Source organism: Lutzomyia longipalpis, chromosome 3, assembly GCF_024334085.1.
Source record: "Lutzomyia longipalpis isolate SR_M1_2022 chromosome 3, ASM2433408v1".
NCBI lineage: Eukaryota > Metazoa > Arthropoda > Insecta > Diptera > Psychodidae > Lutzomyia > Lutzomyia longipalpis.
The window spans coordinates 29,753,430-29,776,463 of record NC_074709.1 but is presented as its reverse complement, the minus strand read 5'-3'; the positions used below and the strand labels follow the sequence as shown (position 1 = coordinate 29,776,463).

Below are 23,034 nucleotides of genomic sequence, written 5' to 3'. Positions count from 1 at the left end.
TATGAATAGTTTTTCTTTGATCATTATTAAAGAAAGGAGAATTTTCCTTTTGAAATTTGTTCCTTAATTTCTGCAAAGGAAATCTTATGTTATAGAAGATTCCGTGACCCTTGTGACCCTTCTGTAACCACGAGGGTATGGTCTACTGGGAGATAACCAAGACACACACACACACACTAAACAGAGCTGATTGCTCTTGTCAAGCAAATTAACAATTCAATGTCTCTTGTTGTTGTAAAGCAAAAATGCAAAATTCATTGCTGAATCCTTTGGTTTTCTGGTCCCAAACTGAGGGTCAAATTAGCCTCAAAGTCGACCTCAAGGATAGTCAGGTGATTGATTTTCACAAATTTATTTATTTCCTCCAAATAATTTGCTTCTTCATTGATTTTTCTCACGCCGAAAGGGATTGTTTTGAAAGAATTAAATGTATTTGATCTTATCTTTTGCTTTTCAAAGATCTTTTTTTTCTATATTTTTTTTTTGATTAGATAAATTAGTCTTTAATCTTTTACGAATTATTGGTTTCTTCTTTTTGTTTTTTTCTGCTTCAATTTATTGATTTTGCTTAATTCTCTTTGTGGTTGTTCGGTTGGCTTCTTCTTTTGCTTCTTTGAGATCTAACAAGCCTAACTAAGGTCCTAAAAAATTAAGGAGCTGTTCTAGTTCGGTTTTCGTACGATTCTAATTCCTCCGGAGATTCTAGGTGGATGACTTTACCTGCACGGGGAGTCGTATTAATTTCCAAGCAACTGGACGTGGTGCATCGGGGAGTCAAGAGTATGGCTTCACATTGGAGCTCTTTGGGAACGTTTCTCCGGATGAATGTAAATTCACCACATCAGATGCACGTGTTGACATTAGTCTGAAGAAGGTAACACCGTCGTGGTGGCCACAGCTCTGCCCACCGGGAACGGAAAAATTGCATTTCCTGAAGATTGACTTTGATAAATGGAAAAGCGGTGAGGATGAGACGGAGAGTGATGAGGAAAAGGCACGATTGGATGATCAACGGGACATCCTTGCGGACTACCCGGATGTCCTGCAGCGGCTACAGACGCAGGAGTTGGGCTACCGCAAGGAGCAAGGGAAGAAAGTCTACTTAGCTCTCTACAATCTCCTTCAATTTGTTGGATTTCTCTACATTGTCACCGTTCTTGGGTTGAGACTCGCCCGGGATGGGCATGAGGCAACGCATGAGGCCTATGAAGCTGTCGGGAAGGCTTTCAAGTTCTGTCAACTCATGCAATTCCTCGAGGTTTTGCATCCAATGTTTGGGTACACCAAAGGTGGTGTCTTGGCGCCATTGATGCAAACAACAGGACGTGCTGTTGTCCTCTTCTTGGCCATTGATACAGATGAACGTGTTCAGAGGCTTACAATTGTTGCCTACCTCTTCCTTGTTTGGGCTATCGTTGAGCTAGTCAGGTTTGTTGGGACACAAAACTATTTTTCCGCAGGGAAGATTCACAAAAAATGATTTTCTGTTCCAGATATCCTCACTACCTCATGAGGCTTGTAGGGGTTCATGTAGCACAGCTGGAGTGGCTGAGGTACACCCTGTGGATCCCATTGTACCCTCTGGGGGCTCTGTATGAGACACTTGTTCTCCTACGAGCTGCAGAATTTATGGAGGCAACAGATAGATTTGCAGTTCGCCTTCCAAACAAGTGGAATGTTACCTTTGACATGGCCCTAGCTATTAGAATTTACGTTCTCGTTGCCATTTTACCCGGTGTCTCGTACCTCATGTCAATGATGCAGAAGGCACGCAGGAAGAGACTTAGGTCACGTTCGAAAAAACTCGCTTGATGCCTCAAATTGTAGTTTAATCGGTGATTTAGTTTCCTTATTTTTTTTTTGTCCAAAGGTTCAACGGATGGATTTTGATGGCAACATATTGATTAATTATAATTGTTGAAATTTGACTCCTTCTGTAAAATAGTCTATTCAAATTAACCGTTACAATGACGCTGCTTCCTTGAAAAATTCAAATATTTAACGTCTGAAACATTTGACGTTTATTCAAGAAACATTCAGCATGAAGGCGGAGCTTCTTTGCAAGGTCAATTTGAATAGAGTATTGTTGATTTTCTTTACAATTCCAAAGGGAGAAGTTTTGGTGTGTGGTGGTGTGAAATAAATAAAAGTCATTTGATGAATTTGTTCCACTATTTTTACTTGAAATGTTTGATTTTTCTTTTAATATATGTTTATAATATATATGTCTATAATTTGGCACAGAAATGAAAAAAAAGAGAGAGTTTACATATTAGCGCATCCAGAGAAAACAGAGAGAGCCTAAAAAAGTTTTTTTTTATCCTTTTTACTATAAAAAACAAAACATTTCGAAGAGTTTTACAAAGATCAGTGTGAGAGAGAAGAGTACTGTCTATATAAAAAATATAATATATATTTTTCTTCTAACAAAAAACAAAAAAAAACACATTGCACGTTTAATGTGAAAGATGGCGGGAGTTGGTACGAATAAAAAAAAAATATGGCGGAATGAACATGGCATTGGGAGGGAGAGTCGTGGAGGCAATAAATATTGCAGATAGGTTCACCCATAGTCCTTTTTTGAGGTTTTTTTTTCTTTTTTTTTTCTTTAATCATCTTTTTCTTTTTATCTAACGCCGTATTCTCGTATTTGTCATGTAACTATTTACTCTAATGCCTTACTATTTCCCCACCTCTCTTAGTTTTATTTATATACTTTCTCACTATGCACGATAATGTAATAAATACTTTTTTTATTTATATAATTCTCTCTCGCTCGAAAGAGCCACAAATGGGGCTCCCGTGGGAATTTGTCCTAACAATTTTTGGGATGATGCAATTTGTCTCCATGCACTGATTAATATTTAAATTTTGAACATAGGTTTTGATCGTTGAAATCGTTTTTAATTGAAAAATAACAGTCTAAGGAGTCTAGGAGTCTAAGGGAGTTGAAGAGCTTTAAGAGACCTTTCAAATGCAATTTACTTCATAAAAATCGGATGTAAATAAGAGGAGTTATGAATTTTTAAATCTGAGAATTAGAAAAAAAGTTTAAATTGAAAAATAACACCTTTAAAGAATTTTTTGTAATGATGCCTTCTAAGGAGTTGAAAAGCCTCAAAAAATTCTTTAAATAAGAAATTTCTTAGGGGAGTAATGAATTTTTAAATCTTGGCATTAGAAAATCGTTCAAATTGAAAAATAAAGAAAACCGTTAATCGGATTAAAATGATTTCTTCAGGAGATTTGTTTAGGTTTTCAAAATCTTCCAATTGCATTGAAGAGTTTTCAGAGATTTTTTTGAATTATACGGTGAGACGCTTATTTTTCCAACATCATCCCAATATGGCCTAATCTACCTATTTATTTTCATCATAACTCTATATCTGTCACATTATATACTAGACACAGTTGATTCCTACAAGTTATATTGTATATAATTCTCAATTAAGGGAGCTGAAGGTACAGGGGGAATAGGACTTAAGGAGAAGAAAGGATCAGGGGTGGGGGTGGCCTTAACTATTTTTAAGAACTTTTCTTTTTTAGCTAATTTAAGAATCCTTACATTTTAACTAGAAATTACTCATTTTTTGTGTGTTTTGCTCAATGATTTTTTCACTCTCAGAATGTTTTTTCTTCCTTCTATTCTTTCTATCGTTCTTCTCAAAAATCTTGGGGATGTTCCAAAACAAAAAAAAAAAGAATTAACGCTTCACATGGCACGTCTAAAATCTCAGCAAAAAATAGGGGGCATGGCGCACACCCTGGTGGGCTCAGTCATCATCTCTGCTGGCATCAGCAGCGGAAAAGGCGCCGGGTGATAGGCTGTCCGGCGGATAGAAGTACGTTGCCGTGGCGCTTGGTGGTACTGGGGCACCATTTGGGGACCCGGAACCACCCGATGCACCCGCCATGTCGCCCATGAATTGACTCCCTTCGGGGCCGCCGGTGTCACGGCACCACAATTGCCGCATTTCAGCTCGTCGGCTTCGCATTAGCATCTTGTACTCACTTATTCGCATCTTCTTCCCGTCCACAATGCACGTACGCTTCGGCCGTGGCCGGTAGCGGTAGTCCGGATGCTGCTCCATGTGCAACTTTGATAGCCTTGATTGCTCCTCGTAGTAGGGTTGTTTTTCCGCATTTGACATGGCTTTCCAGCGGGCACCCAGAATTTTGCTAATGTTGCTGTTGTGCATATCCGGACAGGCCTATTGGTTTATGGATAAAAAATATGTTTTAGGTCTCTTTTAAACTCGTTGAAGTTTTAAACATATTTAAAACACAAATTCCGCAAATTTTTCTATCATTAGCCGCTCAAAATTATCTCAGCTTTGTACTCTCTAAATGCTTGAATTCCTTAATGAATTTAAACAGAAAAAAATTGTAAAGAAAAAGAGGAAAAGAAAAATAAAGGTTTACCTTTAAAATTTTCCTTCGTTCATCCTTAGCCCACACCATGAAGGCATTCATGGGACGCTTAATGTGTGGCTTGGCGGGATCGGGACGTTCTTCGCGCGGCGGCGGTTCTCGTCGCCGTGCAAGTCGATTTTTATCCTCATCAGGTGGTGGTGCCATGGGTTTAGCACCCATATGCTCAGACGCCCACATTCGACACACATTGAGGAAGTCTGGCTCCTCGGGGTAGGCCTTCGTGGGGGCACCGTAGAAGCGTGGGGGCGTCGCAGGGGGTGGCTCCAGCCCGGGCGATGTGCCCTTGGGCTTTGTTAGATTGAGTGGGGCATCGGGATCGGGTAGGGGTGGCACCCGACGGCGTGGTGATGCTGGTGGTGACGTGGAACGTGGTGGTGAGGGGGATTCACGTGCTGGTGGTACGTCCACGAGAGCCGCGGCTGCAGCAGCGGCTGAGATGTGCGCCAAATGGGCTGCTGAATCCCAAACGGGTGTTGGTGCAGGGTACGGTGGTCGTAGGTAGGGCAGGAATAGCAGGGGATTCTTCGGGGATGTTCCACCAAAGCGGGATGTTTCAGGGGGTGCTTCCGCTGCTGTGAAATCCAATGGAGCCGGGGCGACAGTCTAGAAAAAAAATTAATAAATAAACATTTTATTTATTTTTCTTTAAGCTTTTAAATCTCTCTTTGTTCAACTTTTAAAATTGCAAGAAGGCTTCACACAAATCGTTTGATTTTAAAAGTTTTTTCCCCAATAAATAAATCGAAAGTGGATAGAATGAAAAAAAAAAACGAAGAAATAGAATTATTTCCAATTGATTCACTTTCAAACATATTGGTTGGGATAAATTTTCATTCCCTCCCCCACCCGTCCAGAGAACGCGGACAAAATGAAAGGGGGAAAGAGATGTGAGGGTTGCTGTGGAAAACACAAGGGGTTGCTCTATTTATTTATTTATCCATTTATTAATGATTAATAAGGGGCGGATGTCGCTTGAGGCCACCGCGACGGCACTTACCCACACCCAACATGCCGCAAAAATTTTCATAAACTCACCGACACACTCACAAAAAAAAATGTTAATCGGTCGGTATTTAGTAGAAAGTTTAAGGATAAATAATTAATATTTTATTGTTGAGATTTTAATTATTTAAAAGTTCCATTTTGGATGGAATTTTAAGGGGCTGAATACTGGAACTCTTTTTAACTTTTAAATGATTTTATTTTGAATGATTTTGATTGAGAGAATATAAAGGAAGAAGAAAACGTGCCAATTGTCCTTTAATGGTTACGAGCTTTTCTCTAATTAGTTCCAAATTAAATCTCTTAAAATTCTTCTAAATAATTTTAATTGATGCGTTTTTATTGTTAAAAGAAATAAACAAGATCCCCCCTTCAAAAAATCACAAACTTAAAAATAAAATTCTGAAACATAGAAAATAGTTCAAAAGGTAAAACTAAAGAAATTCGTAACAAAAATACTTAGACTATTAAATAATTCAGAAAAGAAACTAAGTTTTGTTCTCAAAAATTCTCCTCAGGTTCTCTCAAAGATCCTTTAAAAAAAGATTTTTTTTCCTCTCGAATTGATTTGAATAATTCTTCGTAAATGCTTAATGGAAAGCTTTTTAAAATAATTAGAACTTTTGTGAAAATTAATGGAAAGGGGGGCTTTATTGCAAATAGGCAAAAGTTCTTAAATACATAGTGGAGTTATCAGAGATTTTGATGGCAAACTAGAATGTCTGGAAAGTTGAGAAATTCCTCTGAAAAGCTCAATAAGAAAAAAAAGGAAAAATCAACTAACAATTTTTCCACTCTTGCAAGTTTCCTAATCTATTCCACCGTGTCGTCGTAAGTCGTAACTTTTATCCACCCTCTCTCTTTTTCGTTTCGCTTTCCACGGTGGAAAATGCATTTCCACATCTCGTGAGCTTTTTTTTTTTATAATGCTCTACATGTTTTTTTTGCTCTGTGTAAAGTGTGTGTGTGTGTAGGTCTCATTTGTGTAATGGACCCTTTGTCCATGTGCGAGAGGGGTTGTTGTTGCCAGCAAAATAATTGGCGGCGAGATGGAGAATAAAATAGAAGGAAAGAAGAATTGGATGATGCGGAGGATGGTTTTTCCTTTGTCCCCGTGTGTAGAATCCCAGTCGGGTGGCATGAGAGCTTCGTGCTGCGCGAAGAGCTTTTGCGGGGATTGAAAGCCAACCCTGTGCCGCCCAATCGACTCGCCCCGAAAGCTTCAAACCTTCTCCCACAAGACACCCACGCACCCAATCAGACGCCAAGCACGCCGACTCGGCCACGCCTCCGTCGTGGAGCCAAAAACACCGCCGAAGCTTCCAATATTATTTTACAACAACAAAAAAAAAACACCGGAGAGCTTTTCCGCCGGTACGACGACACCTGCTGCGAGGGTGTCTTTTTCCATCATCATCACCTTTTCCTTCTGGGAATGTTGCGACGGCTGCAGGTGATGTGTGCCAATTGAGAGTGAGGGAGAGGAGGTAGCAGGGGGGCTTTGGTGCATATATATTTGTTCAAAGAAAGCTCCTCGTTTGCATCATTATTGTAAGAATGTTACTGGGAAGAATTTCCTTGTTAGAATGAAAGAAATTGCCCAAAGAGGTATAATTTTTTAGACTAATAAAATATAAAGCTTTCCTTCAAAGTTTTAATTGATGAGAATTTATTAAAATAAAAATATTCTTAAACACAAAAAGAAAATGTTTTAGAATTGAAAAAAAAATAGAGTGAGAACAAAGATCAAAAAAAAATTAAGCAAGAATGAAAAGACACAACTTCTTTACTAAAAAGCGACGTTATGATATTTCTTTTATTGTCTTAATCAGGCTAAGACCCAGATTTTCTGATTTCTTCTCATCGTTCAAATTAACTATTTAAACTTCATTGAAAATCCTTCTAAAATCCTCAATTTATTACTTTTCATTTATCATAATTTTACATTACATTTCATTCTAATTGAGAATCTTTTCTGTTTTCTTGCAATCTAGCACAAAAATGTGTCTTGACTAAGAAGTCTGTAAGCTTCCAATTTTTTTTCGATTGGTGATTTAATAACAAATTTGGAAAAAAAAGTTAGAAAAAAATTCGAAGCTCTGGAAAAATTAAAAGAATTTTTTTTGGAATAATAAAATTTGAAAGAAAAAAAATGTTTCAATCTCAATTCTTATTCCTAGAATTTAGCACGAAAAGATTAATCATTTATAACATTTTTTTTATTTGTTTTTTCTACGAATAAAAACAACAATTTCGGTTCTTCTCTGGCGCAGTTCTTCCCTCAAAATGTTTCTACTAAATCTCTGTAAAAATCCAATCAAATATCTCTGTCTTTCTGTGAGCTTTCACAACTCACCTTCCTCAAAAAAAAAACACGAAAGGTTGGATTGTTTGCTAAACAAATCGAATATTTTCCACCATTTCCGCTTCACAGTGAGGCAAAAATTCCTGTCGCTTTTTCGCGTATGTCCGTCTCGCCGGTTCGAAGGTGGGTGGATGCGAATGGGCAAAATAAAGCAAATAATGCTTCAGTAGAATATAAAATTTTTTTTATTCGGCAAAAATCACCAGAGGGGTGGCATCCCTCTTTCAATGCTGTTTGGTTGAGTATTTTTTTTGCGTGTGTACGTTAGAAGAGAAAAAGCTACATTATTGAGAGCCATCAAGGGCCAACATAGTATGTACCTAACATAATGTTAGGAAAAAACAGGGAGGAGATGTCATCTTGTTTCGCATAGATAATTTTCATTGAGATATTTATCTTTCTCTGTCTCTTCTATTTGTATTCATTTTAATTCTCTCACACAAACAAAAGTCCTCCCGTTTTCCCCGCTAATCAGTCGCGCAGAGAAAAGCAAATTATTGGGTGGAAAATCTCAAAGGAAAAATGTGTCTGTGTGTGCTTTTCTTTTACATTTCCCCCATTCCCTCGCTCATTTTTCCCTCGCTCCACGTGCGCACCTCTTCTTTCTCATTTTCACATCAAAAGGAAAAGTCTTTCTCTTTTGCTTTGGGGGTGGGTGGGAGGTGAAAGAAAAAACAGCGGGATTGCAATTACAAAATAAAATACAATTATCAAATTGACATTCACGGACTACGGGGCTACACGATGGTGCTCTCAATGTGATTTACCTGCCGCGCTGAGGTTTGTTTTGCTTCATCTTCCTTTTTTTGTATTTAAAATAAATTTATGCGTGACAGAGATGATGTTTTATGTCGAGGAGAGTGAAGGGAGGATTTGAGAAGCTTCTAAAGAGGGGAGAGCTTTTGTGGAGCTTAAGAAGTACAATGTATACATATTTTCATTTTTCAACTAAATATTATTAAATGAAGTTGAATAAAACATTATTTTGTGTTTAAAATTAGACAAATTAGGAGATTGTAAATTAATAAAGTAATGTTAAAAATAAATTCTTTTTTTTATTATAGTTGCTGGTTTCTTATCGCCTAAGATTAGGTAAAAATTGAGTGTAAATAAAGTTTTTTTTAAGTCCAGACAGTCCGGATTAGGATTAAATTTTCGTGCAAGTTTTATCTAATAAAACTTTAGTAAAATTCTCCATTTGACTTGAAATGCATCAAAATAAAAAAAAGATGGCGAGCTTATTTCAAACATAACCTTTATAACCTCAAAGTAACGTTAAAAAACTCGTTGAAATTTGACGAAAAATTTAAAATGAAAAGTCGTTTAAATATTCAAAAAAGAAACGGTTTTCTATCTTTTCAATCAAATGAAAAAAAATGTCGCATTTCGTTTATCAATGTTATCCATCATCAGGCATAAAAATTGTTGAAAAAACATTATCCATTAATTCAAAATTAAACTTTTTAGACAAAGGTTGAAGAATTCTCTAAACAATGTAAATCAGAAAACTTTAGAAAATATCTTCTTGGTCATTTTAATGGTTTTCTAGACCTGAAGAAGAGGGAAGCTCTAATTCTCAAAACATCGTCTTCCTAATTGAAACAAAAATACTTTCTTTGTTTAAAAAGAATTCAAAATTCAAATTTTAACCGAAAAACTACTAGAGCATTTTTAAAATTGCTCCCAATCCAGGTGAAATCTCAAACACAAAAACTTAGTACTTTGTAAAATCCCTTCTTTATGTTGATTAAAAACCTCTAAGCTTGGTCATGAGGGTGACATCAGCAGAAAATCTCCCAACATGTAGGATAGCATAAATGGGAAGAGGAACGTTTTGTCCCAAAATACAAGAGAAGGAGATTCCCGTGATTGTTGGGATTTTGTACGCAATGACAGATAGATATCAGAGATAAAATTCATTTATTCATTGCTTTTGGGTTGAATGATCACAGGGAAAAGTGGCGAAAAGTGCAGCTTCCCCGGGAAAAGTGGTGTGTGACACGTGCCGCGTGGAAAACTCATTTTTCTCGCGACGCAACACTCACACAGAGAGATGAGTAGAGTAGAAGAAGATCGACAGCACGATGATCCACCACTTTTGCGGAAGAAAATCATTAATTTCCGATTTAATTAACGCCAAAAGGGAACATTATTTTGGAGGGAAAGGTTGTCGTGTTTTTTGTTGTTCTACTCAACACCCACGAAGGGTTTTTTTTGTCGTTGGAAAATTCCTCTTGAAGAGGATTGCCCCTGATTTTCTCTTCTGACACGAAAAGAAAAGCATAAAAAAGGGAACAATGACTAACAAAAGCTTATAATGCACAAAAGAGTTGCGTTGGGGGAGGGTGTAGAGTTCAAAGTTTAACAAACTCCTTCACGGAGGGTGAGGGAAATGTTGTGTGCTGTAGAATGATGGAATTTTCTCAACAATATTGTAAAGTTTCCCACCCAAAATCTACATTTAAATCAACCCAAAATCGAATCAAATTCAACCCAATTTTGCATTTTTCCCACCATCCTGTTTCTTCCTTTTTTCCTCCCCAAATTTAACGATGAATAATCTTCCCCCCACGTTGATTAACTTTTTGGATTTCTCACCCAGAAATAGGCAAAAATATTTAGAAAACTCCCTGAATTTTTGACGGTACTTGGATACATTATTTTCCCTCCAGGCTATGACCTCCCACGCATACATAGGAGCATCATTAAATCTATAAACTCAATCGCCTTAAATATTGTGTCCTTATATTATGGGAAGCCTCATCAGAGAATCCATTCTTTTGCAACTTTGCCCCGGCAATCACCACCACCCCCGATGAACGTTTGTGTTTTGTGCAGCAGAGTGAGGAGAAAAAAAGGGGAGTAAATTGTGTCATCCACCCACTCAATTTGTCGTACTTTTGTCCCTTTTTGGAACACCACCACCACACACCCACCCACACATACATATATTGGATGGAGGCAGGAGGAAAAATTGAAGAGAGAAAGGGAGCAGAGCATTATGTTGCTGCCCTGAACAATATGTCATTAATGTCGTGAGATATCCATGAATCTTCTTAGTGAATGGAAATTTTGTCTGCATTCAATATCTAAGCGTTTTGTTCCTCCAATTTTCCATTCATTCAATTCATCCGCACACACAGAGGCGGCAAAAGGAAAAGCCAAAAGGGAAATTTCGGTGTGCAAAAGGGAAAATGGACTAGAAAACAATATTCATTTACAAAGCTATTCTTGTACAAAATCTCTCGGAAAATTATATTGTTTTCCATCTATCTGCGAGGGTGGGAAAATATATTTTCTTTGCAACTAAAATGTGGCTGAGAAAACATTAAAAAATCATTACGCGGAAGTTCCTCTTATCGCCTCACTCACCCCATAGAACTTTTTTTTTCTTCTCTCAAAAGGTGACGAAAATCACGATGAGTTGGCGATTTTTTTTTGTTGGAAAGGAAATGGAGGGTGAAAATGAGCCTGTAAGGATGAGGATGTAGTGCGATGAAATCGAATTTTTGGTTGAGAAGATAAAAAAGGCTTTTCTTCGAGGGAAAAACCAAGAAAAGAAGCATTAATAGTAGAGATTCTTAGTATAACGGGCTTTTTTTCTTGAACGTAGAGCTATGATTTGGACAAGCGCTTGAAAAAACAATTTAATAATACCTATTAATTTAAAAAATGACCAATTTAAGGTCCGAATTGGGACACTTTACCCTAGTTTTTTTTAAATAAAATTGACTGCAAATGAAATAAAAAGAAAACCAAAGGAGAAAAGCTTTTATATTTCATTACAAAGCAAGTTTTTTAATAAAGAATTTATTTTCATCGATTTTCGATTAGTTTTAGCTTCATCATAACCTACAAAATGACTTTCTTCCGAAGTCATTTTGAATTTTTCTCTCACTTCTTTCAAAACTTCTATTGAATCGATTTTATTATAATTAATTTCAAATGAAAGTAAAGAAATTTTTACAAAATAAATTCATTTTAATATGAAATTCCAGAACAAAGAAAAATGAAGAATTTACATTTTTTCCGGAGGAAATTATTTTCAATTGAAAACAAAGATTTCTTTTACACCACTTGCGACACTATTGTTGCCACAGCAAAGAAACAACATTACAATAATTATTCTTTTGCTGTGATTATTCTGTACAACCAGAAAGCACCCTTCTTGTGTGATTAAAACCAAAATGAAAATGCGTATTGTTTGTGAGAAAAGTATCATAAAAATATAATTGGATATACATATGTTTTGTTTGCAATATTCTTCCTAAAGCAACACAAACGTGGGATTCTTAAGAGGTTGTAGGTATATACCGTAGCATGAAAAATTGAAAATAATTAAAAAGCAATGTGCGGGGGTGAACCACCCCCCGTGACGAAAGAGAGAGAGGAGAGAGAGTAGAGCGCGTGAAAGGATAGTTGATTGCATGAGTAATGAATTTGAAATGATTCTGTTGCAACACGATGTGAGGGGTTGTGCAGAGAGCAACAAGTGCGTGTACGAGGGAAGGGCATTAATATTAGAAGGGTGTTGTTGTAGCGTGTGGGGGTGTTGTATCTTGGGTGGTGTAGGTACACCGTACGATGAGTAGCCCCTAGGGTGCTAAAATCGCCCCAATTCGCGTTTTTTTCTTTCACCTTTTTCTCATAGTTTGTTTTAGGGGGTTGTTGAAAGAAAAGAAAAATAATTTTATTGAAAGGGAGATGAAGGTTTGTTGGTTTTTTTCGTGTCGTGAAGTGTGCAAAATTCCACAAAACAATTTCAACAGTTCTGGAAATTAATAAAAATAATATTAATTTGAATTTGGCGCGGATTTGAGGTGGGATAGAAAAGATGGTGAATATGAATGGTGAAGAAGGAAATGTGGGGAAAATAAAGATTTAACGGCAAAAATGACAAATCAAACATGGAAAAGGCAAAGTGAACATTTGCAAAAAGATTTTCTTCTCAATAAAGTAAAAATTATTGTTAAAATAAAGACAATTTCGTGAACACCAACAAATTCTTCATATTGAACAAGAAAAAATTCACAGCTAAAACCAACATAGTACTTTATAATTGACTTCTTCCCCACGCGATAAATCATCAAATAAAAATTTCCTTTTCACATTTTTTTTCGTGGAGAGATATATTGTATTGAGAGAGTTTATTTTTGTACAACACACAGTTGAATTTTCTCCGGCATAAGTCTGAAGGAGTTCAGTCAGTTTTTTTTGCTGCTACTGCTGGTGCTTCTGTGTGGCTATACAGAGTACAATATAATCTGAATGGGGACTAAAGGAAAATCCATTCTAAAGGAGGTTTTATTGTATTTATTGTAATTGAAAATACTCTCCTTTCTCTCACTCAATGCTGTGTTTGGGGGGTATATTATGGAAATGATGAGAAAACCCCTTTTTCCAAAAAGCAAATTCAACATTTCCGAATAATAATATTCTCTCTCTCACACACCATTCACCCCCCATCCTTTAGCTATGAATTGCTTTTGAATTCCACCACTCAAAGGGATATATGATGCATGTGGGAGGAGGGGTGGATGTTGTAATGTATTACTTGGACCTCTATACAAAAGGGGATCGGAGGTTATTTGCCATAAATAGGGTTGCGTACATATGTATGTTTGGCAAATGGTCAGTCAGTGTTTTGTGTGTCTCTCTATCTCATCTTGCATAGGGGAAAGAGGCGCGAGGGTTGAATAAAACAAATGGACTTTTGATCATCATTTTTTTTGCTACAACCCCCAAAAATAAGTTTTTTTACGAACTCTTTAACTGTTTTAGCATCAAATATGGCGTCATAACGGACGCGTGTGAGTTACGCAAAAAATCCGCAAGAGGACTTTTAACGCGTGCGTCTCCCCCTTTCCGTTTTATTGTAGCGTATACACACCGTGTAATATTATGATATTTATTCAGTTTATGGTAAGAGAAAGAGAGAGAGGCAGCGTGCAAGAGGTGTATTTATACAGTCAAAAAGATCAAAGGATTCTATTGAACGGTAGCCGGGGCAGAAGGGGGAGGAGAGAGGGAGCAAAAAGATGAATATATATGGTGGAAGGCACATAAAACACATGAACCTTGTGTTATATAACATTAAACATTGTATTATTGCTCTGGAACTCTATTATTCTAAATACACACACTTCATCCGCCGCACAGTTCTCGCTCTCACTCCTTCCCAATCCGCAGTACAATTGGGTGTGATGAGTGTCGACACAGGGGCGAAATTGATTGATTTTGGGGGCAATTGTAATTGCCAAAAATGGATTATCTGTTTGGACGTTTATTAGTTTTAAATTTAAATTTTAATAATATTGGAAAGATTTTTTTTTATTGAAAAGGATCTTTCTTTCTACCTAACTTAACCATTTAAATGATTACTAACTAAAGTGACTCAAATGTAACGAATCAGCAACTAGAAGATCAATTTTTACAAAATCCATTGATAATTCTTATGACAAACCGATTTTTTCCACTGGAAACTAGCTTTTTTCCATCGGAAAACATTTCATCTGCTTTAAGTTTTAAAAATGAAAATTAAATCTGCAAAAATTTCTTTTATAGAAAGATTTTTAACTAGAATAGTAATCTAGTTTCCAGTGGAAAAAATCGGTTTGTCATATGAATAATCCGTGGATTTTTCCATGGAAGAAATACAATAGTTTCTCTCCCCTGAATTCGCCACTGCTTCTAAGAGTATAGTCTTCCCATACGGGAGGAGAATCTTCTCTGATGGTCTTCTGGATTTGTTGCTAAACACACTTGAGTGGTGGAATGGGTGCGCAGGAGGGGGGTGGGGGTGGTTGGTAAGAGAGTGTATCAAAAGGGAGACACATTTGACTGCTGACATTAGGAATAATATATACAAAAGGCAAAATGGGAAGAGAGAGAATGGGGCGAGAGTACAGATATACGAAATATCCGTGTGCTTCAATTTGACGTTGGTTTGTTATTTATGTTGTTAATTCTCTATGATTCACTTCACATGATAATATTTGTTTAGTGGATCTTGTGTGTGTCTCTCTTTGAGCTTCCGAGGGGGCACGGGCGCGCGCACACGAGGGTTTATTAACAACACAAAAACTGATACCGGAGATCTCTTGTTGACTCCGCCATAGCATATAGAGGAGTGGATGTTGTATAGATGAATACTTATTATGTGTGTAAGGAACTGATTGCAATGAGATTTTCCTTTTGGCCAAGAAATGGTTCGGGGGTGGGGGATTTTTCATGACAAATGGGATTTTCCGGTAGAAATTTCCTCGAAAGAAAGAAAAAAAAAGAAGGAAGACGTGTACAAGAAAAGAAGGAAAGTCTCTGAGGCAAAGAAATGGCGCCAAAAGCAAACAATAAATTGTCATCCTTCCGGGAGGAGACACTCCTGAAGGAGATCTCCTCTCTCTCCCCTTTACAGTTCGCATGATTTAGCAAAGTGTTGTACACAAGGCATGTTTGCCTCATTGAGCAGCAATAGCATTCACCACTCACGCCCAATTTCTTTTCCCACCCCTTCCTCCCCCGTGTTGTGGGTGATTTTTCTTCATCTTCAGTTGAGCGATGGATTTTTTTTTAAATTGCGGAAGAATCACAAACCAAATGCGGTGTGATGCGCCAAAAACGTGCACACCACAATATCGCTGCCGGGAATGCAACTTGTGTGCCTTATCAGACAATTTCCGTGGCTGCAGGTCAAACACGTGGTGACCCAGAGACCCCGTCATGTGACCTATTGGGCGATAGTGATGGGCAATTGTTTCAAAAATTGTCACAAAGTTGTGTTAAGAAATATTCCCGGAAAATGGCGCGTCTAGCAGAAAATCCCATTTTGTTTTTCATCACAATTTGAATTTTTTATCGTTCTTTCATCATTTGTTGTTTGAATTGCATTTAAATGCATTTTATTGCATTTTATTGCAATTTATTTGTGAAGGAACGTTGATAACGGGGAGAATTTTGAATTTTAGGAAAATTATGAAGGATTTTTGGGATTTTCTTTGGAGAATTCGTACAAATTTCATGGGAAATGTCTTTAACTACTTCCCAAAGGAATTGCATTAAATATTTCTATGGCAAATTATAAAATTCCTAAAAGATTCTGGAGAATTTTTTTTTTAATTTCCACCGGAGAATTCGTATGAGTGTCATAGGAAATATCGTAACTTTGTCATTTTGTATTTTTTCATATTATAAAGATAATTTTTATGTTTCCAATCTCAAAAAGCATTTTTCACATTTTTTTCCAAATAAGGAAATTTTCTACGAATTTCCATAGGATTCTCCACGAGTTTTTCCTTGATTGCTCCACATTTTTCTCAATGTGTGCACTTTTTATTTATTTTCAACAGTCCAAAAGGCAACTAATTCTCAATATATATATATATAGCATTAAAATAACATCAAATTGTAATCCCCTTGTGCATTATTTCTTTAAAAATAAACCCCTAAGTACCGACCCCCTCCCATCCACAAAGTTCTGGTCATTGTGTACACGTATAAGGTATTGAGCACCCTTGTTGGAAATGTCTTTGATCCATTCAATGGATTTTCTCATGAATGGTTCGCCTTTTTTATTTATTTCCCCATTATTTGATAGATGATTCGGTCGTGTGCTCAAGAGTTTGAGGGGAGAAGAAATGTGCTATAAGTACATTCCTCCTCCCCCCGTTTGCATTGCACATTCCGAAGCACCAACAAAAAAGCCACCGCATTACATAGAAAGAAACACCTTGCACCCACACCCCTAAATAAAAAGGCAGAATAAAGGTATAAAGTTGAGGTACAAAAGATATTGATTGATAGTGGGCACGAGATGGCGCGCGCGTAATATTTTTAAGAAATCAAATAATTCGTGGGTTCGCCCCATACCCAAAAATAACTCCTAAAATCGCGTCCATCGCACTTTGGGGCGAACTATTTATTGTGTTGGGTAAGATTTTGAAGAAATATAAATGTCGTGGGATGATGAAAAACAATAAACATACACAAGAATTATGAAAATTTGTGACAAAACATGTCACTCAGGGGCCCAAAATAGTCATCGTGTAATGGCTAATAGGTGTGCTAAAAATAGTACAAATGCTTGGCGCAAGGGGGGAGATTGAAAAGGGGGGGGGGACGCTCTTTGACATTTTCATCCGTTGGGTAGCCATATTGGATGTCAGAAAATAGTTTAATTTATTAATTTTGTTCACTGATAAATGAATGGAAGTTAATTTTGCGAAGGAATTTGTGTAAAAATTGAAACTTTTTTTTTGTACAATACGCGGTCCGCCATGATGAAGGTATAATTCACAAAATGATTATCAAATTAATTTTTGGGGGCGGATGAATTTCCCGGGGAATCAAGTCCATCCCTTTTTTCCTGGGTCAGGCTGTATCATGTCTCGGAAAATGTGTGGAAATACAGGATGAAAATGTAATGGAAAATTCATGAATCAAAGGTATATAAATGCGCCCTGTTGTTAACATTGAAAATTAATTGGGGAATGGATTTATTATTCTGCAGCAGCAACAACGCACCAGGGAGATGATAGAGAGACAAAATAGGAATAATTAAGTGTAAATGTCTCCCCTTGAATCTCATATTTTCGTTGTTGTTTATATACATTATGTTAAATCTCTATATACGTGCCCTTTTTTTCTCGGTAGCGCCATCTCTCACATTTCACTCAATTATGCACAAAGGGCACGCCAAAGTTCACAAAGAAGGGGGTGACTGTGTGGGGGTGGGTGTGCTTTTGGCTAATCACTGCCATTTGCGAATTAACTGGGTTATGTGTGTATGCGGCGCGATAACCACGATTGACGCGCACCAACTGCCACCAATAGACGCCACCAAACGCACAAGAAAAAAAAACCTTCCCGATCAATTTATGAAAATTAATAATAAAAATTATTACATGACAGCATTCATCTCAAAAGACGTACGAAAGAGTGTCCTAAAAAAATGAAAAAAAGAGAAGAATTTCTGAATTCAGGAGTTGGTCGTCCCCCCAAAAAAAATTCCACTGCCTTTATCTTCGGGAAAAAAAAAGAAAATTCAAAAGTGTTGACGAAAAAATGCGTCAGGCCCAACTATAAATAATATCGGGAGTTTTTTTCATTTGAATGCGTGGAAAATAAAATGAGGCATCATACCAGGAGAAAATATAATAGAAAGAGAAAAATTGGAGAAAAATAGCATAACGTATATCAAAATATTTCTTCCCTCGTCACTAATTTATTAATATTGTCCGGACATATTTTTATAAATATCCAACACAACTCCCTCACACACGCTGTCTATTTTTATTACGACAATCGCGCTTTTCTTCTCGCAGGAGAAGATTCTTTTTTTTTTTTATCTATAAAAATAATTTTTTGATGCTTCATTTTTCCACCGAACTTGCTGGAAGGAATTGCATGAAGAAAACTTTATTGATTTTTTTTTTGTTGAAATTAATTAAAATCAGAGGCGTTTGGAGCTTAAGATTGGCTAAAAGATCGGTTTAAAGTTGTTTAACAATTAAAAAAAAATGACTCAGAAGATGAGATTTATGATGATTGGGGTTATTAAACAATTTAACGGCTGTTACATTTGAATTTTTAACGTTTGTCATTTCTTTTTTATCATTTGACGTTTATCTAATCTTTGACGTCTTCTTTCTAACGTTTAACGTTTGAAAATCCTTTCGTAATTTTTAACATATGGAAATATTTATTATAAACTCTATGGAGAAATGTTTTAAAGGAAAAACTGGATTTAAAAAAAATTCTATTTTAATTCTTATAAAATTCATACATTGTGTATAACATCCTTTTCACTATCTTGTGAATTAGAAAAGAAATGTATGGAAAAAATCAATATGGAAAATTTTCTCACAATTCCAATAAATTCTTAAATGAAAATTCCTCATTCTTTTGAAAAAATAAATTAATTAAAAGAAAACTAAAATGAAAAATAAATAAATCTAGCATTAGATTTAATTAGAAATTGAAAAATTCCAACAAAAACTAAATGAAACAACAATGCGTGTTTTAGCTGTATTGGAGTAGGGACCTTACAGAGTTTCTTGCGGTGCTTTTGACAATTTCTTTTTTTGAGGGATGCTGTGGCATCTAAAAGGCACCCAAAGATCCCAAAGACATGACCCAATTGCATCCAAGGTGGGCAGACTTTTTTTTTTAATTTTCTTTCTTCCTCAATATTCGCAAGAACTCCCCCCTTGCCGTGGTGTTTGAAAGGGGGGGATGAGGGGTGTTGTTCAATGGGAAAAGATAGGTAGATTGTGCAGGCATCCATTCGCGCCGCAACGACGCACACACACGAAAATGCTGAAGAAACGCGAGGTGGATGCCCCGATGTGGAATGTCGCGCGCTTGCTTTTCTCCTTCTCTCATGCTTATGCCTTTTTTTTCTCTCTCTCCTCTCTCTCTACTTCTTCATCTTTTTGCCTTCTCCATCATCTTGTATTCCTCCCCGTTGGAAACGCGCGAACAGGTGAAATCAGGTGTGCTGGACGGAAACAGGTTGAGCGCCTGGCCAGCTCTCAGTCGATGACCCGCACAACTCGTACACTGCCCGGGGAAAGTCGCTGCCACGCCGCAAGAATTGTTTGAGGAGAATTCCCTTCTCTTGTTCTTCTTCATCTTCACCCAAAAACAAGAAGAAGAACTTGCCCCCAAAGGAGCCTCTAAGTTTTTCAGAGGAAAATCCCCAAATGAAAATCTTTCCGGAGGGAAAAATTGAAGATCTTCTGAAGGATGACATGATCTTTGTCATAGATCAGGAAGCTTTTTTTTCTCTTTCAAAATATTCCCTTAAAAAATCCATAAAACTAACAAAGTTTTCCCTTTAATAAGAGTTGCTTTAGAAAGTCCTTTTAAAGTGACTTTTGAGCTTTAAAAAAAATATTCAGAAAAAAATCCATTGCGTCTGCTGCACTACTTGTTCAGTCGGTTTGCATTTGCAGATCAATTTACTTCGTTGTGGAGATCACAGATATTGTAATTAATCCAAGTCACTGTAGTTAATTAATTTGTCATAAAACATACATTTTTTATTGAGTTTTGGCTCAAAGACATACGAATAATAAAAAGTCAAAGAATAAATTTTTCAGTGGGAAAATCGCGTTGTATTCTACGTTTTCCTTTCTTTCTGAACCTTCATTTTAAGATTTGTCTGTATGAATAAAATTATCTAAAAATGTTGCAAAGTTAATTTAAATGATTTTTCTTGCCTAAAACGATTAATTAAAAGAAAATTTCAAAATTTTTATAAAGAAATTGAACAAGATTCATTAATCTTACTTTGTGGTTTACACGTGAATCACATTTAACGTCAAGTAACCCAGCCTTTACTGCACTTATCTCATTAATCAGTTGGAATTATAAATATTTCTTTTACCCTCACCACAGAGAAGAAAAAAAAATCTTTTAGTGTTTTTTAAATTGAATTTTATCCGAATATTTAAATCAATAAAATTGATTGAAATGCAAAATAGGAAAATTTGCATTTGAATAAAAAAAGGAAGAAAGAAAAAAAACTCACCCTCTCTGTGTGATGCTGCTGATTTATCAGATGATCCCTGACAAGTTGCAGCTGTAGGATCATCTCGTTGAGTTTACGCTCCTTCTCCTGGACACTACCGGGGTAGCATCCAAGTAGTGTGTCGGCCGTCCGGTAATCGGGGCTGGAAGTTAAAAAGAATTTATTTATTTTTTTAATTTTTGTGTGTGTGACCCACATCATCCCGCGCCGGCGAATTGAGGGAATAAAACGCGTCTCATGTTGGCCGTGAGATTAAAATAGTCGGAAGATTATCGATGGGGTGAAAAAATTCCACGATGAACTTGACACTTTGCTTTTTCTTCCTCGCGCACATTTTCTCAATTGTTTCACCCAGAAACAAACCCAAGAATGGAGGCAAAAAAAGCCTCTCTGTGATAAGAAGTCGCATATAGAATAAAATGTATGAAATGAGAATGATTCCGAGGAAATGTTTTTTTGTTGTTGTTGAGTTTTCAGTCATTGTTTTCTTGCAAATGAATCACAAAGATTTATTATTTTTTTACATCAAATCTCCCAAATTTTTCTCTTTTTATCAAAATCGGTTTGATTTCTTGGTGAAAAGTTGTCGAATGATAATTTTTTTTATACTTCAAACGGTCGAAAATTTAAACTTTAAAATGAGTTTGAGGTTAAATCGTTATTCGGCCATATTTTTATCGTTAAACAAAATTCTAAAACTAGTCGAAATTTGATTCTTCATTCCACAAAATGACGAAATTTTAATTTAAAATGTTGGAAACAATCTCAATCCGCCATATTGTTGCCCTTTAGACGAGATTTGTCAAAAAATGTCCTTTTTACCTGTCAATGAGCGCATATGGTGCCGATGGTGGTTCTTCATGACTACCAGGTCGTTTCGTGGCGCCGCCATTGCTGCAGATATTTAAATTGCTAGAGGTGCTATTGTTGTTATTTTGTGGCTCCATACCACCTTCACGCAGCGAACTGCCGCGCATTTTGTTAGTTAGTCGCCTAAGGACGTCATCCATTGAGCGTTTTTGGGCACAGGCACCACCATCCGGCCGGCCGGTAGTACAATTTGAGCGACTACAGCCGGCCGGTGGTGACATCTTGATGCTGTTATTGTTGTTGGCCACGTGATCGGGCAGGGGGATGTGACTAGAAATGAGGTCGCTGGGCGGGCATGGGAGTTTCTGCATAACAGCAAAAAGAAAGCATAAATGTGACATTTCTCGTCGAATTTGAATAAGAAAATGATTTTTTGGTGGCATTTTGGTCATACATACCTCGGCTAATCGTTGCTTTTTGCATGGACCCTCGAGGTCATCCGATGAAGCACTCGATGGTGGCGCCGGTGGCTTTCAAAATGGTGGTCAGGCATGCAGATAATGTTATTCGACGAGTTTTATATTATAAAAATAAATTCTTATTACATTTTGGGTCGTCTAAGCTGTACAAATATTCAATAAATTGAATAACTTAACGTTAACATATAGGCTTAAAACTTGTTGCAAGTTAAAAGACCTAGGAAATCAGCTACAAATTACCTAAGTCAACAAGTTTTAAGCCTATATGTTAACGTTAAGTTATTCAATTTATTGAATATTTGTACAGCTTAGACGACCCAAAATGTAATAAGAATTTATTTTTATAATATAAAACTCGTCGAATAACATTATCTGCATGCCTGACCACCATTTTGAATTTTAAACAAGTCTCTAACCTCAAATTTTAGAGACTTGTTTAAAATTCAAAATGGTGGTCAGGCATGCAGATAATGTTATTCGACGAGTTTTATATTATAAAAATAAATTCTTATTACATTTTGGGTCGTCTAAGCTGTACAAATATTCAATAAATTGAATAACTTAACGTTAACATATAGGCTTAAAACTTGTTGCAAGTTAAAAGACCTAGGAAATCAGCTACAAATTACCTAAGTCAACAACTCGTCTAACTTGTCGAAATCCCATAATACATTTTTAACTGAATTTCCCATTATTTTACCATGAAATCCACCCCCTCAATGGTACAAAAAACCTCCCCGCACTCTGTTGAATGTTCTATAAATTGAAGAAAAATCACTCCACAAATGGTCCCCAATGCCACTGAGGAATGAAAAAAAAAAAAACGTATCCCCCGTCGCAAAAAAAGGCAGCAGCAGCACCCATAAAATAAATGGATGTGTAATGGAAATGTGAGTTGTTTTCTTACACAATCCATTCCGTTCAATATCCGGCAAATAACGATGGTGCGTCTCTATTGTTGCATCAATTGCTGCTCCTCCAGCAGCAGCAACAACCCATCGAGCCCCGATTTGAATGTCGATTTGTCAATTTGAGGATTTTCGCGAAACCAACAATCTGTCATATTTAGTTATGATTTGTTTTCTGTGCGTTCCTCCTCGCATTGAGAATTTCCCTTCGCCGGAAATGCTGTCGTTGACAATCAATCACGCGGCAACCCCTCTTCATAATATTTCGCAATAAGGTTTCATTGCATGGCAAGAGCGACATGTACCTACACAATTCACCCCATTCCCTTTTAGAGAATTTAGAATTTTCGGGGGATTGAGGTAAATTGGTCTACATAGAACAATATGTGCTGGAGTGGATGTAAGACCTATGACCCTATGAGCATAGCCGGCGAGGGTGGGAAGGTGATTTTCGCGAAATGTGGCGCGCTAATTTTCCCGCTCATTTTCAAAAACAACCACCCACCC

General features: G+C 36.8%; 2 protein-coding genes across 2 annotated transcripts; one reads left to right on the top strand and one right to left on the bottom strand.

Moving 5' to 3' along the window:
* Nucleotides 1-170: 170 nt before the first annotated feature.
* On the top strand, nucleotides 171-2,162 carry LOC129793786 (very-long-chain (3R)-3-hydroxyacyl-CoA dehydratase 3). Its single transcript, XM_055834124.1, has 3 exons — nucleotides 171-332; nucleotides 707-1,428; nucleotides 1,494-2,162. The coding sequence occupies exons 1-3, from the start codon at nucleotides 246-248 to the stop codon at nucleotides 1,810-1,812; spliced, it is 1,128 nt and encodes a 375-aa protein (XP_055690099.1). The 5' UTR covers nucleotides 171-245; the 3' UTR covers nucleotides 1,813-2,162.
* LOC129793046 (transcription factor SOX-13) lies at nucleotides 2,159-22,535 on the bottom strand. The gene is made up of 6 exons (XM_055832592.1): nucleotides 22,527-22,535; nucleotides 21,599-21,670; nucleotides 21,153-21,505; nucleotides 20,331-20,472; nucleotides 4,423-5,037; nucleotides 2,159-4,211 (listed from the first exon to the last, which is right to left on the bottom strand). The coding sequence occupies exons 1-6, from the start codon at nucleotides 22,533-22,535 to the stop codon at nucleotides 3,774-3,776; spliced, it is 1,629 nt and encodes a 542-aa protein (XP_055688567.1). The 3' UTR covers nucleotides 2,159-3,773.
* Between the last annotated feature and the right edge of the window lie 499 nt (nucleotides 22,536-23,034).